Source organism: Elgaria multicarinata, chromosome 3, assembly GCF_023053635.1.
Source record: "Elgaria multicarinata webbii isolate HBS135686 ecotype San Diego chromosome 3, rElgMul1.1.pri, whole genome shotgun sequence".
Lineage (NCBI taxonomy): Eukaryota > Metazoa > Chordata > Lepidosauria > Squamata > Anguidae > Elgaria > Elgaria multicarinata.
The window spans coordinates 109,357,688-109,371,848 of record NC_086173.1 but is presented as its reverse complement, the minus strand read 5'-3'; the positions used below and the strand labels follow the sequence as shown (position 1 = coordinate 109,371,848).

The 14,161-nt window shown below is 43.2% G+C and overlaps 2 protein-coding genes across 3 annotated transcripts in view; both read right to left on the bottom strand.

Annotated features, from left to right (window-relative positions):
- MKRN2 (makorin ring finger protein 2) overlaps positions 1-14,161 on the bottom strand; it is a 202,759-nt gene that overhangs the window by 28,633 nt on the left and 159,965 nt on the right. The window lies entirely within an intron of this gene.
- On the bottom strand, positions 4,134-13,317 carry CNBP (CCHC-type zinc finger nucleic acid binding protein). 2 transcript variants are annotated; one of them, XM_063121227.1, is made up of 5 exons: positions 13,146-13,317; positions 6,750-6,869; positions 6,240-6,331; positions 5,892-6,094; positions 4,134-5,278 (listed from the first exon to the last, which is right to left on the bottom strand). In XM_063121227.1, the coding sequence occupies exons 2-5, from the start codon at positions 6,850-6,852 to the stop codon at positions 5,161-5,163; spliced, it is 516 nt and encodes a 171-aa protein (XP_062977297.1). In that variant the 5' UTR covers positions 6,853-6,869; positions 13,146-13,317; the 3' UTR covers positions 4,134-5,160. The 2 variants fall into 2 exon arrangements, with proteins under 2 accessions (XP_062977297.1, XP_062977298.1); XM_063121228.1 differs by having other exon boundaries at positions 5,892-6,090; positions 6,239-6,331; positions 13,146-13,316.

The window sequence follows — 14,161 nt, the reverse complement described above, 5'->3', positions numbered from 1 at the left end:
ATTATTGGGGCGCGGGGAGGGACAGACACGGGGCTGGGGAGGAATGGAGGGTCCTTGAGGACAAATTTAAACACTGAATAGGAGCATCTCACACATCTAATAAGCAAAAACTCAAGGGATGCAGCTATGGAAAAGGTGTTGCTTGTTGAATTTCAACCAATCGTCTAGATTTTTAGCACCGACGGTGCTTTGAAAAACATCATGACTGTCCTCTACCATGAAGCTGATTGGTGGGAGATTCAGGACAAATAAAAGGAGGTATTTCTTCACACAGCGCATAGTTAAATTATGGAACTCACTAACACAAGATGTAGTGATGGTCACCAATTTGGATGGCTTTAAAAGGGGGTTGGATAAATTCCTGGAGGCAAAGGCTATCAATGGCTACTAGCCCTGATGGTTGTGTGCTACCTATAGTATTCAAGGCAGTATGCCTGTGTGCACCAGTTGCTGGGGAACATGGATGGGAGGGTGCTGTTGCACCATGTCCTGCCTTGTTGGTCCCTGGCCGATGGCTGGTCGGCCACTGTGAACAGAGTGCTGGACTAGATGGACCCTTGGTCTGATCCAGCATGGCTGTTTGTATGTTCTTAAATTGAGAGGTGCAGGGAGACACACCAGCGCCTTTAAAGATTGTGTGTGATTAGAAGAAATTTAGTGCTCATCACACAGTCCTACAGCCCCATCCGTTGTACCTGCTTATAAAGCTATCACACTGCAATCTTATACCCACTTATTATATTTATAACCTGCCCTTTTTCTTCTTGCAAGAAACCCAAGGTAGCTCACATGGTCCTCTCCCCCTCCATTTTACCCTCAAAGCAACCCTTGTGATAGGTCAGGTTGAGAATCAGTGACCGACTCAAAGGCACTCAGCAAGCTTCATGGGCAAGAGGTGGCTAGAACCTTGATCTCTCAAGTTCCAGTCCAACACTCTAACCACTACTCCACACTGATTTGTTTGGGAATAAGCTCCATTGAACTCAGTGGGATTTCTGAGTAAATGTGTAGTTGCACTGTCACTTCAGTTCTTTTGACAGGGTGCAGGTAGGTGTCAAAAACAGGTCTCATAGAGCTACCCTATGCATATTTATTCTCAGATAAACATGCATAGGACTGCTGCCATCTTTTATATGAACAGTGTTTAGCAGCCTCCTTTTTATTTTCTGTCCAACTACATGCTAGTTATTCCTTCTCTTTGAGAAATCACATAATCTAAGTAAGGAACAAAGTTTTAAATTCTTTCAGACATATAACATTGTTGCTGATTTTGTTTTATTTCCAGCTTTTGTTCAAGATCAATATGGAGTGTATTGATCCCCTTCCCAATTTTATTCTCATGACAACTCTGTGAAGTGGGTTAGGCTGATAGTGGCTGGCAAACATCATCTAGGGCTGAACCTGGGTCTCTCTGGGCCTACTGGGATATTTCTAACCACAGCAGGGGTAGGCAGAAGACAGATCACGATCTACTACTGGTAGATGTCCAGGTGATTTGTAATAGAATAGCAAGGGTTCTGACTTCCAATCATTTAACAGCAGTGACAACAAATGCCCTTACTTTGCAGCCTCCTAAATTAGGTTGCTGAAGAAAGATTGGGGTAGAGAGGAGGCAGCAAGAAACAGGAATAGATTTATGTGTGAAAGGATTTGTGTGGAAGCTCCAGTTCTGATTCTAAAAACAGATCCTTTGGCTCAGAACATGCCCAGAGGCACGTCCTACAATTCTATATCAATTTATTTGTTCCTCTATTTTGTACCACAAACATGATTTATACTGGCATAAACTTTCGTGGACTGCAGTTCATGAAAGCTTATGCCAGAATAAATCCATTGGTCTTTAAGGTGCCACAAGACATTTTGTTAAATTTTATGCTTAATCCAAGCATGAGAAGATGGAGGTCTGTGCTGTGCTTGTATCTGTGGCCACCTGCCCTCACTCACCTAAAACAAGGAAATTCAACTCCTACACCTTCTTCCTTCTAGAGGACCTAACTCAGGACAAGTTATTTTAAACTCTAAACAGCCCATGCTTGACTTTTCCTGTTCATCAGCTCCGCATTTACTTCTTTCTGCCATCTGATGGATGTGCATTATAACTACAGGAGTGGGAAAGCCAATCCCAAATGAGCGATATCTCTTATGCTGCCTTTTAGGAGCATATCTAAACAAGCTGTATATATAAAGATACATCCTAACCCCCTTTCTGTTTAATGAGCATGATCATAATCATATTTACTCAGAAGTCTCACTGAGTTTACAATACTGACATTTGTGTTTAATGATCCTGTGCAGTTAGGCATACCTAGGGCCACTGAAATCAATTAAGCATTGCAATCATAATCATGTAAACATTAGTGATATTTAGTATTTCTGAAAGTATAGCATGTTGTATGTCAAAGTGCAGTTTGAAATTGTTTTATGATGGGAATGATTTCCTACATAATGAAACTCTTTCCAATCCTATGCATGCTTAAGACAGGGGGCGAAATCCTATATGGATAAGGGATACTGGGAGTTATAGGACTTTTTTGTCTATACACACATAGCATTTTGCCTGTAAAAGCTAAAGCTTAAACATCTCTACTCATAAGATGACGATGTCCCATGCTAAAAATGCCTGCAGATCACAAATTGCTCAGGAAAGTTGTCACCATAAGAAAATATTATTCTCATGTAGCTTAACCTTGATCTCCTGGCTTCCCCCACTCTTGGCAGGTTTCCAATCTATTTTGGGGGTTGTGGCAACCTTAGGAATTCCATGGCCACCCAGAGCGTTACCTTGGACGAATGCACATAGACCGTTGCCCATTTGCCTAGACTCTCCAACCTAGCTTTCCCAGATTCTCACCTTGACAAAAGCAGAAGCCCACTGCAAACTTTTTTAAAAAAAACAAACACCCAGACTTAATCCTACAAGTTTTAATGTGCCCCAACCTTCAGCTACAGGAACAAGTTATTCAAAGCCAAGCAAAGTTCTTTCATTAGATCCTATTTTCAGGAAGGGCTCCATGTAATCTATAAAATGTAGCCTCACTCTGCACCTTTTCTATTGTGTTAGCTATAGGTAACCGTCTTCTCTAAATAGCTGTTCTCTCTAGTACTGTCCATTATGCATACCTTGGTTAACTTATGCTCTGATCAGAGAAGATTCCTAGAAGTCTTTATACCTCCATGTTTGTGCCTTTAAAATACAATACTGGTAGTGTTTTGGAGTAAAGAAGCAAGCACTTAAATATGGCAGTTATCTATCATAAATTATCAATTACGAGGTAAATCCTTCTGCTCAGAGCTTAATAACTGCTCAGAGGGCTCAAACACCTCCCAATTTTTTGTGTGACAGGGGTTGATTCCCAACAGTAAAGCTAGAAGGGCCTGCATAAGCTGGTGCTGTATAAAGCAAGGTATTCTCCAAAAGGTGCACTTACCTACTTCCTTTTCCTCAGTTGGTTCTGACATCAATCCCAAGAACCCCAAAAGGCTGCACCAGCATATACCCACCCACCAGAGGGAAATCTTCTATGTAGGCTCCTTCTTGATGAGCTCAGCAAGCTCTTTTCATCCCTCTACAAAAATCTCAGCACCCAAGCAACAAGGCTTTCCTCCATGCTGGTACTTGCATTGTGAAGCTTCATTCTTCTGATTTCAGTGCTCTTTGTCCCAGTCCTTTGTATTACAACATGCATTCTGCTGTTGGGGGGTTTGCAAGTTCTATGCAGTTTTGATTTTGTGTGACTGATATTAATGTACGCTTTTATTGGTTTGATGCAAGTTACTATTGCTACCAGAGGCAAGAAAGGCACTTGTAAGCAATGTTCCTCAAACAGCTGCCTAGTTGTCCCTTCATTGCTGGGACCGTGGTAACTTGTGAAAATACTCCCTCCTTCCTTCCTCTCTCTCTCTCCCTCTCACACACATACCACAACTTTGCCCCTGCCATACCCCCAATTTTTTCTTCCATATCACTTCTGGAACACACAAGATTTAGATGTATGATGTGGCCTACTGATCTCAGCTTTCTCTGGGTTCCACCCTACTTAGTAATAGCTTGTTAATGACTTTAAGAAAAGTCAATAGCCTTCCCCAACATACTGCAGTAGTCAGTCTATGCAGAGAAAAAAGAATGCAAATAGTGCTGCTGAAGTGATGTATTTGACAATTCTACAGTTTAAATGATACAGGAATTAATTTTGTATAATACATTTGTGGTACAACAGTCAACGTTCAGCTTTTATTCTTCCATATTTGCCTCTGTAATGTTATTTTGCATTATGTACCTGAAAAATAAACCCCAAACAAAAAACTTCAGCCAAACTCCCCTTCCTCCTCCAGCTTTATTGATAGTTTAAAATTACATTTCTATATTCTAGGACTTCAATTGCTTTTACCATCTGACTTTAAAAACTGATTACAAGCAAATGAAACTCAACAGTTGTCTAAGTGATATAGTATACAAAAATAACATCTTGATTTCTGTGAAAATGCATTTCTTTGCAGTCCTGAATAGCTCCAAATTGTGTATGCTCTAAGCACTGATGTTCTGGGTTTGATTTAGTTTGAAAAATTTATTGTTTCCCATTACCTTGTTATCTCATATTAGACATTCATTTATTGTTTCACTGTTACTTCAATTCTCGATTTCTCCCTCACTCTCATGGCCATTAACAGGCATGTGCATTGTTTTGTTTATCCCACTTAGCTATATGCTCTAGGTAAGGCCTGGTACAGATACTCGGTGTTATTACTGTTACTGAGGTCAGACAATCCAAGGCCATTATTGTAATAAAATTAGTTATTGTGGAAGTTCAGACACTTCCAGTATGTTTTCCTCCTGCATACGATCACTTCCATGGAACCCTGGGAGGCTTTGCTGGTCTGACTTAACTCTTTCCACTCATCCATCCCTATTCACCAGTGGCACGGAAAGGGGGTTCTTTAACAAAGCATTATACATAACACCTCTACCAAACTAAACATAAACATTTTTGTAGTTAAATGCAGAAAGTCGATTTTTCCACCCCTTTCCTCCTTTTACACGGCAAGTAAAGCTCACTGGCCTGGGAATAGCCTCTATCTGCCAACCTTTGGCCAGTGAAGAGGATTCAGAGAAAAATAATACAACCATCAATCAGAAAAAGGAGGGGCGACAAAGGAAAACAGTTAAGCTGTAGCCTCAATTGTGCATTCCCGTGCAAGGTGTCCTGACTCGCCACAACGATAGCAGTTGACTTCGCTGGTCTTGCTGCAGTTGATGGCTACATGGCCAGTTTCACCACACCTGAAACAGATAAAACAGAACTTTAGTCCACTCATAAAATACATCAATAGAAACAATTAAGTGCAAAATCTAGTATCCTGCAGATAAGATTCCTATGTACTGTGAACTTTAGCTTATTGGCAGGCACAGAATAAACTTATGTCATCTTTACCGGCCATACACATGCTGAAGCCTACAGTATAGCATAAGAACTTTGGAATTCACAAAAGTGAGCTTGAGTTATTGGCAACTGGCAAAGACACAAGATCACTAAACAAAAGTCTGATAAAGCCCCCAGAATAATCTCATGGGACACTGATAGAAACAACATACTGCAAGACTATAGAAACTGTTGCAGAATAGCCCAGAAAAATCCTATTGTTAACCAAGCCTGCAGAGTTTTCTTTCTTTTCTTTTCGGCATACAATTTGTAGATGAAAGGCCAGGGAACTTGTAGCTTTCCAGATGTTGTTAAAACTTCAACTGCCTCACCCCTATAGCCATACTGGCTGGGACTGATGGGTGCTGGACTCCAACAAATTCTGAAAGGCCACAGGTTCCCCTTGAAATAAAATTGAAATATTAGCATAATGGGATTAATGTTTACATGCATTATTTTAAGACTAGTTTTTACCTATAGCATTTCACTTTGGTGCAGTCCTTTTGGATGTGTCCAAATTCTCCACAAGAATAGCACTTCTGCTCATCTGCATGGTCACAGTCACGAGCCAAGTGACCAGGTTTCCCGCAGTTGTAGCAGCACTGCTCTCTCTCTCTCTTGGGCTCCTTGCAGTCCTTAGCAATATGGCCACCTCTACCGCAGTTATAGCAGGCTTCCACAATAAGAAAAAGGAAACAAACAAGACTATAAAACCTTGATGACACTGCAGGACATGTATATAACACAAAGGTTTTGGTCACACAATTTGCTAGCAATATATTTGTTCTCATCTTTGCTCTCCAAAGTTTATTAATACTTACCATCCTCCTGAAGATCACAATCCTTGGCAAGATGACCAGATTCACCACAGCGATAACAAATGTCTGGAAGTGATGAAGACATAAACTGGAAGCCTGTTTAGAAAAGTAAACCCATTTAGCAATCCAGTGGAGGTACATGTATCAGTTTAAAAGCTTTTAAAACTTGATTTTGTTCTGACTTTATACTGTTAGTTTTACCCTACCCAGTGCCTGTTTACCCTACCCTGTGCCTGTTTGCATTCTCTTCCCCTCCTTATTGTTTTATTATGATTTTATTAGAATGTAAGCCTATGCGGCAGAGTCTTGCTATTTACTGTTTTACTCTGTACAGCACCATGTACATTGATGGTGCTATATAAATAAATAAATAAATAAATAAAATAATAATAATAATAGCATAACACTTTATTCTTGCTTATTCCCTAGAGCTGTAAATAGGAAAGTAAGTAGATGAAGGTAACACATACTTTTTAAACTCACACAAAAAGTTTTTTTTGGGGGGGGGTGTTACCTCTGCCACGGCTTCGCATTCCACGTCCACGACCAATTCCAGTAGGGCACTCCCGAGCCCAATGGCCAGTACGCCCACACTTGAAGCACTCGTTACTGCTCATTGCTGCAGTTAGGTAACCTAAGTACAAGGAAAAGCAGTTATTAGAACTATGTGCTGAAGTATTCATGTAGAAATGTTCACAAGTTTTCATCAAGCACTTAGGCTTTTGTAAACCCATATCTTACTGTCCAAATATAAACAGTGATTTTATTTCACATTATGAGATTAAGTAATCCAAAATTCATGGCGATATATAAGACTTTAGACAGAAACATAGTACATCTGGACAGAAGATATTACAATAACTGCAGCCGCTCTGCAGAGGTCAGTTAGAAAGAACAAATTACCAACAATTAAGTGTCAAGTGGAGTTATTAAATTTTTAGAACCTTCATGTCCACACATACAACAGGCGATTGTGGGAGTTACAGAAATGTGAAATGGAGAATCATCCACCTTAAATTACACTAAGAGAAAGTAGCTACTAAATCTCAGATTTTAGGTTATGCTAACCTCTGACATTTCTCAAGATTACTAGCGCAATCACAGTGTTTGTGCTTTAATCCACTAATCACCTTCCAAGGAAACCAAGTGTGTAGAAGAACATGAAAGTACCTCTCAAGCCTACTGACCAACATAGACAGCTCCAAGACTTATATCAGGAGTTGGGAACCTGTGGCCTTCCAGATGCTATTGGATTACAAGTCCCATATTTCCTGACTACTGGCTATCCTGGCTGGAGTTGATGAGAGTCCATCATCAGCCGGGGTGGTGGGGTAATACATTCTCCATCCCTGACCTATATGAAAACTTCACTGAAGCATAAGCACTAGAGAAGTATTTGGCAGTCTGTAGACTCAGCCAAGCCCCATATGAAGCTCTGATTCACAACCTCCTACTCCCTCTGGTATGCACTTCAGCTGCTTTTTTCTGCATGAGTCAAGGCCTAGGCAAAAGACCCTTATTTAATTTATGTCCCCAATTTTCTACCAAAAATGGCACTCAAGGATGCTTACAATTACTAATAAAACTTTAGACCTAACAGAGTGTTAAGTCTATCTTTGATAAAGAGTTCTAGTTATGTATCCCAGATGATCACTGTCATTTGTCTGCCTTTGCTACTAGTATGAAGAGAACTGGGGGTGCTCTGTCAAAATTTGTTTACACTGGGAAAGAAGGTTTGGAGTCTAGAGCCCTTTACTTCTGCTCAATTCACCCCAATACCAAGCTGAGTTACAAGTTGACCTTTTGCTCAATTCAAGTTATCAGGCCTCTTAAGAAACAGTTGCCCCTGAGGTAACAAATAAGGATCAAAATTTTAAAAAGCGATGCTTGGGAAGTATACAGTTGAGTTTGTACAGTACAACAGAAAACATCTAGAGAAGGGTCACCTGGAGTATGATCCAATTACATCACATACTGTGTCAATACAGGATCCCAATATCAAGTTATACCATCCAAAATACTGGTATAGACTTCAATGCTTGTTTAACGCCCTTTGTGAGTGTTTTAAAAAAACTCTAATGACACACTCAACTAGAGCAATGAGCTAAGGTTGTTTACTTGTCTCCAAACTGGACAAATGAGCAAATAAGAGCTGACAGTTTAACACAGCACCACAAAACTAAGGTTCAAACTAGATGAGACATCAGCAGAAATGGATTCAAGGAGAATAAAAGGAGTGTGGGATCCTAAACCCTTTCCTTACATGTGACTTACCTCTCTGCAGTCTGACTCCCAAGTGCTTTTCTCCAAAGTAGAGCTTTGGTACATAAGGTGAGCTTGACTGGGAGAAAAACACAACACTTGTATACCTCTTCTGCTCTAGTAGTCAGATCCCTTGGACTGTCAAACACCCAGGACACTTCAGAAGTATAACTGACACATATCTCCAGGATACATACCCCCAATAAGTTGCCTCACCTATAAATGTCAGAACACATGCAGATGCAGGTTTTCCACTTCTAAAGCTGGTGAACTACTAAGCCAGTAAAAGGCCAAGCAAACAGTGACAAATGCTAGCAAATAGGATCCTTTCACTTAAACACAAGCCTTTATGAACCAAAAATTCAGTGTACAGTTTGAGTATTTCTAGCATCAGAAGACCTGAAATGCATTTCAGTTTTAGAAGCACAACGCTCTGGTTTAACTGGTTTGTGTACTTTTAGTCCCACAAAATGGTTGATGAATCTAGTTGCGTATCTTCTATGTCAGTTACTCAAAATGGTAAACTGTATGGTTGCACTATGTCTAGGCATAGGCATTTTCAAGCCTCCCTACTCCTCCACCCAAATAAAATCTTATTTACTACTGGTGATGATTAGTGTGTGTGGTTCTTTGAGGTTTGAATAGTCCTACTGTCCATAAGAATCAAGTCTTTGTTCATAAGAATCAAGTCCCTGACACATTTTTAGAAATGTTTCAGTTACTTATGGTTAGATATACAGTACAAACAACAGGTCAGCTCCTTGCTACCAAGTGATCTGGTGCGTTCTTATTGGAACTTGAGGGTACACACACTTCCCGCTTGGAAGGCATCTGGCTATGGTAATGTGTATGGAAACATGATCATAAGGACCAACTACAGCCAGACCAAATGCCAGCCCCAACGATCATATACTTGCTCTGCCCCATCTTCCTTTTCCTTAGCTCCTACTTCGTCCAGTACTCTTTCAGGCCCCCATTCCTCTATTTACTGCCTTATTTGGCTCTTCAGACAGGCCTCTAATTCCTATACCTCCTTACTTTTTCATTTATTGTAGTTCTCTCAGCACCATTCAGCTATAGCCCACTGCTGTGACTATTTTCCCTCACACTTCAAATTGGACTATATGAAAATATGACATAGATAAGAAAACCCTTGAACAATAATTTTTATTTCACTGTCGTTGTCGCCCTGAAGAATGTTCAGTTTCTCAAATTTCTGTAGTGTCACACAGCTATTGTGTCCAAGAGGTAGCTGTGCTGGTGGCTGCTCCTCATTTTTGACCATTCATTTTCAGGCCTGTTACACATATCACTAGTTATGTCTTGCCCAGACCACGCTTTGCTTAATTTGGAATAAAGGAAGTACAGACACTAGGCAAACATTTAAACTCCCAGCACTTTATTGCTAGTCAGGGAGCTAGGGCTACCAACCTTGCAAACAGTTGTGGGTCAAGAGAACAAATTGGTTTTTGTTAGCAGTTGATGGCAAACCTGCATAACTGGGCAGTGTTGCTTTATTTCCTCCTACACATCAGAAATTGCATAAAGTGTGTAAAGTCACATTCTTCCAAGTACAGTCGATTGACTTTCCAACGAAACCACTCTTACATGCACTAATGAACTGAACCAGAAGAACAGGACTAATAGATGTGAATTCTGGAGAGCAACAAAAGCTGGTGACAATTATTCCTACGGCAGGCAACTTTTAATCCTTGTAAAGCTACTGTGTGTTGCCACGACAGAAAGGACCCAACGTATTATAGGGTATAGGCCACCTCCAGTCATCCAACAACCCTGCCTCTCTTCCAAGTCCTTTGGCACGCACAAAGGACATAAGGGAGGGACAGGGTCTGATTTCCAAATTTAAGCTGTGGAAGCATCCGGAATGTTTTCAGAATGCAGTGTGAAGACTGGAAGATTGGCATCACCATGGTAACTATGGCAACTACATTTATGGCCCCTTGGTCATCTCCCCCCACCCACCCACACCGGCCCTGGCAATACATGTGAATTCAGCAAAGTATGACATGTATATATTAGGGCTTTATAGCTGGTCTCCACATACACCTACAGAAAAGTTGCTCTAGCCCACTGTTCTATCAATGGGAAATTTTCCAATGTAGTGTGTATTTGTGCTACAAAGCAATTATTTGTAATCTTTTTTCCACATGCCATCATAGTAGATTTCACCCAGATTAATAATCCTAGAAGTTGATAACTAGATCAACTAGACCCAGCCTAGCTAGAACCAAAGCCATTTTACAATTTAAAGAAATACTTACTTATTCAGATAAGTTTGTTAACACTTCTCCAATGAGAGCTACTGAAGGGACACTACACCAGGTGTTTAAACTTAGGAAATAGCCATGTTTCCGAAGTGCACATGAAAATAATTCTTAATGGCATCTGAATAAGGACATAGTGAATTGTCTGAGAGCACTTGATGCTACAGCATTACTCGATGCTAAGACATTGCTAAAACTGAGAAGGTGTGAAGCTGATCAATCCTCTTGGTGAGAGACCAGAATTCTTCTCTCCACCCCAGCCAGACTGCCTAGAAGGCACAAGACTTGTCAACAGTTATTAGGACATTTGCCAAGTCAATGGGGATTCAGGATAACCACCACTGGAAGTAATCAATTCGGTTTTAGTCCAATCTAGTCTGGTAAACTTGTTGGGCAACTTTTTGTACTGACATTCAACTCCATTGTTTATCTGAGCCAACCTCAAGTAACCACACTGTTAATCACACACTGACCAATGCAACACAAGACTTGATGACTTTCTATTGAATTCAAGTGACCATCTCTAATGTAGGAAGCAACAATCTTCTTTACCTTTAACTTTCTACAGCATACAGCTTTTTCCCATATTGAAGGCACAGCATTTCACAAAGGATTTTTTTCTAAGTGATGCTTTTTGGACATCCAAGAAGTTTTTAAAAAACTGCTTAGGTAACTACAAGAATGATTCTTGCTTATATTAACTTTAATACTAGCACCTTCCTATATCTTTTTCTGCAAGCAATTTCCCAACATTCACTTTTGTTATCCTCCTATTATAATCTAACTCTTCCATTTATTTGCAGACCTTGTCCAAGGATTAAATGTCTGTTGCAAACCACATGACACCTTAGAAATCAATGAATTTGAAGTTTAAGCTTTTGTGGGCTGGAGCTTGCTTCAACAAATTTTCTTGAGTAGCATAAGCTACAATGCCAAGGAACACATAGGTACACCATCATCTTGCTTTCAGAGGGCTTGCAATCATTACCAAATAAATAAACAGCATATTTTAGGTAAAAGACAAAAACACTCTTTCAGCCAAGGTCAGTGGGGCCATCTGGTGTTCAATATTGATCTGCCCAACTAGAGCCACGGGGCAGGCTAATAACTCCTCCCAAACCACAAAATTCCACGTTCGTGACAGCAGGTTCTGGATAATAGCGCTCCTGCACCTCACATTGCCTCCTGCACTTCCAGACTTCAATTATTATTCCTTATTATACCTTAGAAACGGACCTCGATGGCCTGCCTCATTGCAAGCCTCCCTCTACCTACCCTTTTTAGACCATCATCAAGAGAATACAAAATATTACAATAAAGCCCTTGATTGCTGCCACTAGCTTTACGTTTTCAAGTTCTCCGAACAGAGAGCGTGTACCCCAAATATAATCTTTAAAACCGGTGAATCGCTTTTTATATTAAGGCACCGATCACTCATGCCTTACGGTTGCAAACCAACGCACACGTTCTTGAAAGACCAAAGCCCAGTTTAGCCAGTGGGACTTGCTTCCGAGTCCAGAAGCTTGGGATCGGCAAGGCTGCGTTTCACTCTTATTTAGTAGGAGCAGAGAGTGACCACATTCACCACTGTCAAGTGGCAATGAGGAAGCACACACGCCAATTTTTGAGCGTCATAGACGCCCATCCTGAATTACAATGGTTCTTCTGGCGAGTTACTCAGCCGAGCACGTGGAGGACGCGGGCTGGCAGTGGCGGAGGGGGGAGGACGCGGGCTGGGGGGGCGGGGAGGACGCGGTGGGGCCCGGCGAGATTTATTTTCCGCTCAGGAGAGACGCAGCAGAGCCTTGGAGTTCCCCCGCCTCATGCCCGAGTCCGCCCGCCTCGCCTCGCCTCCCCCTCTCAGGACGCATGCACGTCCTACTGTTACGGGAGGGCCTCTCCTCCTCCTCCTCCTCCTCCCCCGCCGCCACACGCTCAACCCGCGCACAGCTCCTGCTCCCGCCGCCGGAAACATCCGCGCACAGGCCCTCCGGAGGGCCCAGGCCAAGGCCATAAAAATCGGTACTCCTCGTCACGAGTAGGGCTTGGCTTCTCCCTCCCAGCGCGGGGAAGGCCCCGCCACCGCAGGCGGGAACGAGGAGCTACCCCGATAGCCCACCTTCCTGCACCGCCAGGGTCCTCTCAGCGGACGACGGCCCCTGACTGGGCTCCGTGACCCCCCCCCTAATCCCCTCTTCCTCGGAAAGAGCAGGCGAAGAAGGTGGTGCGTGTTTTCCCGCGCAGTAGGCCGGAACGAGCCAGCGCCCTCCTTCCCTCTCGTCACCCCGCCCAAAGAAGTGCCCCCCGCCGCCGCCGCCGCCGCCAGCAACGAACTCGCAGGCCAACGCCTTCACCCCCGTTACCTCTCGGGTTTTCGGTTCTGTTGTTGGCCGAAGCTGGACCGCCCGCGCGGCGATGGACTTTTCTCCTTCTCCCCCTCCTCTCCGCGCGCGCGCGCAACTTGACCAGGCTCTCTTCCACCCGCTGCCGTTGAGTCCCTGCTGGCTGCGCCACACGCGGTTTGCACACGACCCCACGCACCCTCCCTGCCGATCTGCGCACGGCTCCCTATCCCGATGGAGGGGCCAATAGCAGCCCGCTGATGCTTCCGCGTGGCCCGCCGACGACAGGGGTGGAAAGGGCCAATCAGCACCGTGGAAAGGGGGGAGGAGTCCGCCTACCAGAATCTCCTACGTTCCGTCTTGTCTGAAGGGAGCGGTTGCGGGACGGAGCAATGAGGGAAGGGGGCGGGAGTGAGGGGAAAGGGGCGCGAGGACGGGCCTCTTTCCCGCGCGCTGCCAATCATGGTTTTTCCTCAAGAGGCGCGTGCGCGCGCGCGCTCGGTCGCTCCCTCGCTGGCTGCCCCTTTGCCCGCCCTGTTGATGCACCTCGACTGCCGAAGGTGACGCCTCACAGTTCATGGCGGAGAGCGGCGTCGCCTCATCTCCGGGCCTATTAAGTGGGTTGCGGCAGGTGCTCCACAAAGTGGTTAAACCCATTGTCTCGACGTACAAATATATCTCAGGCGTCTCCCCGACAGTGTCTACTAACGACACATAATATTTCTAACTGGCCCGATTGAATGCCTTAAAACTGCAATCCGATGCACATTTACCTGGGAGTAAGTGCACAAAACTCAGTGGGACTTGCCCCTGAGTTAACATGCAGAGACTTAAGCAGCGATGCTCTAGTCCACTACACATTTACCTGCAAGCAAGTCCCATTGAATACAGTGAACCTTAGTAAAGATACTAGAGCTGGACTTGCACAACGTGGATGTTGCTGAACTGTGTTTGCAAGCATGAATCAAACAACTTCACTAGGTAAAGTTGGGATTTGCTGTGACGCCTTGTCCAGTGAAAACGTGAGGACAACCCAA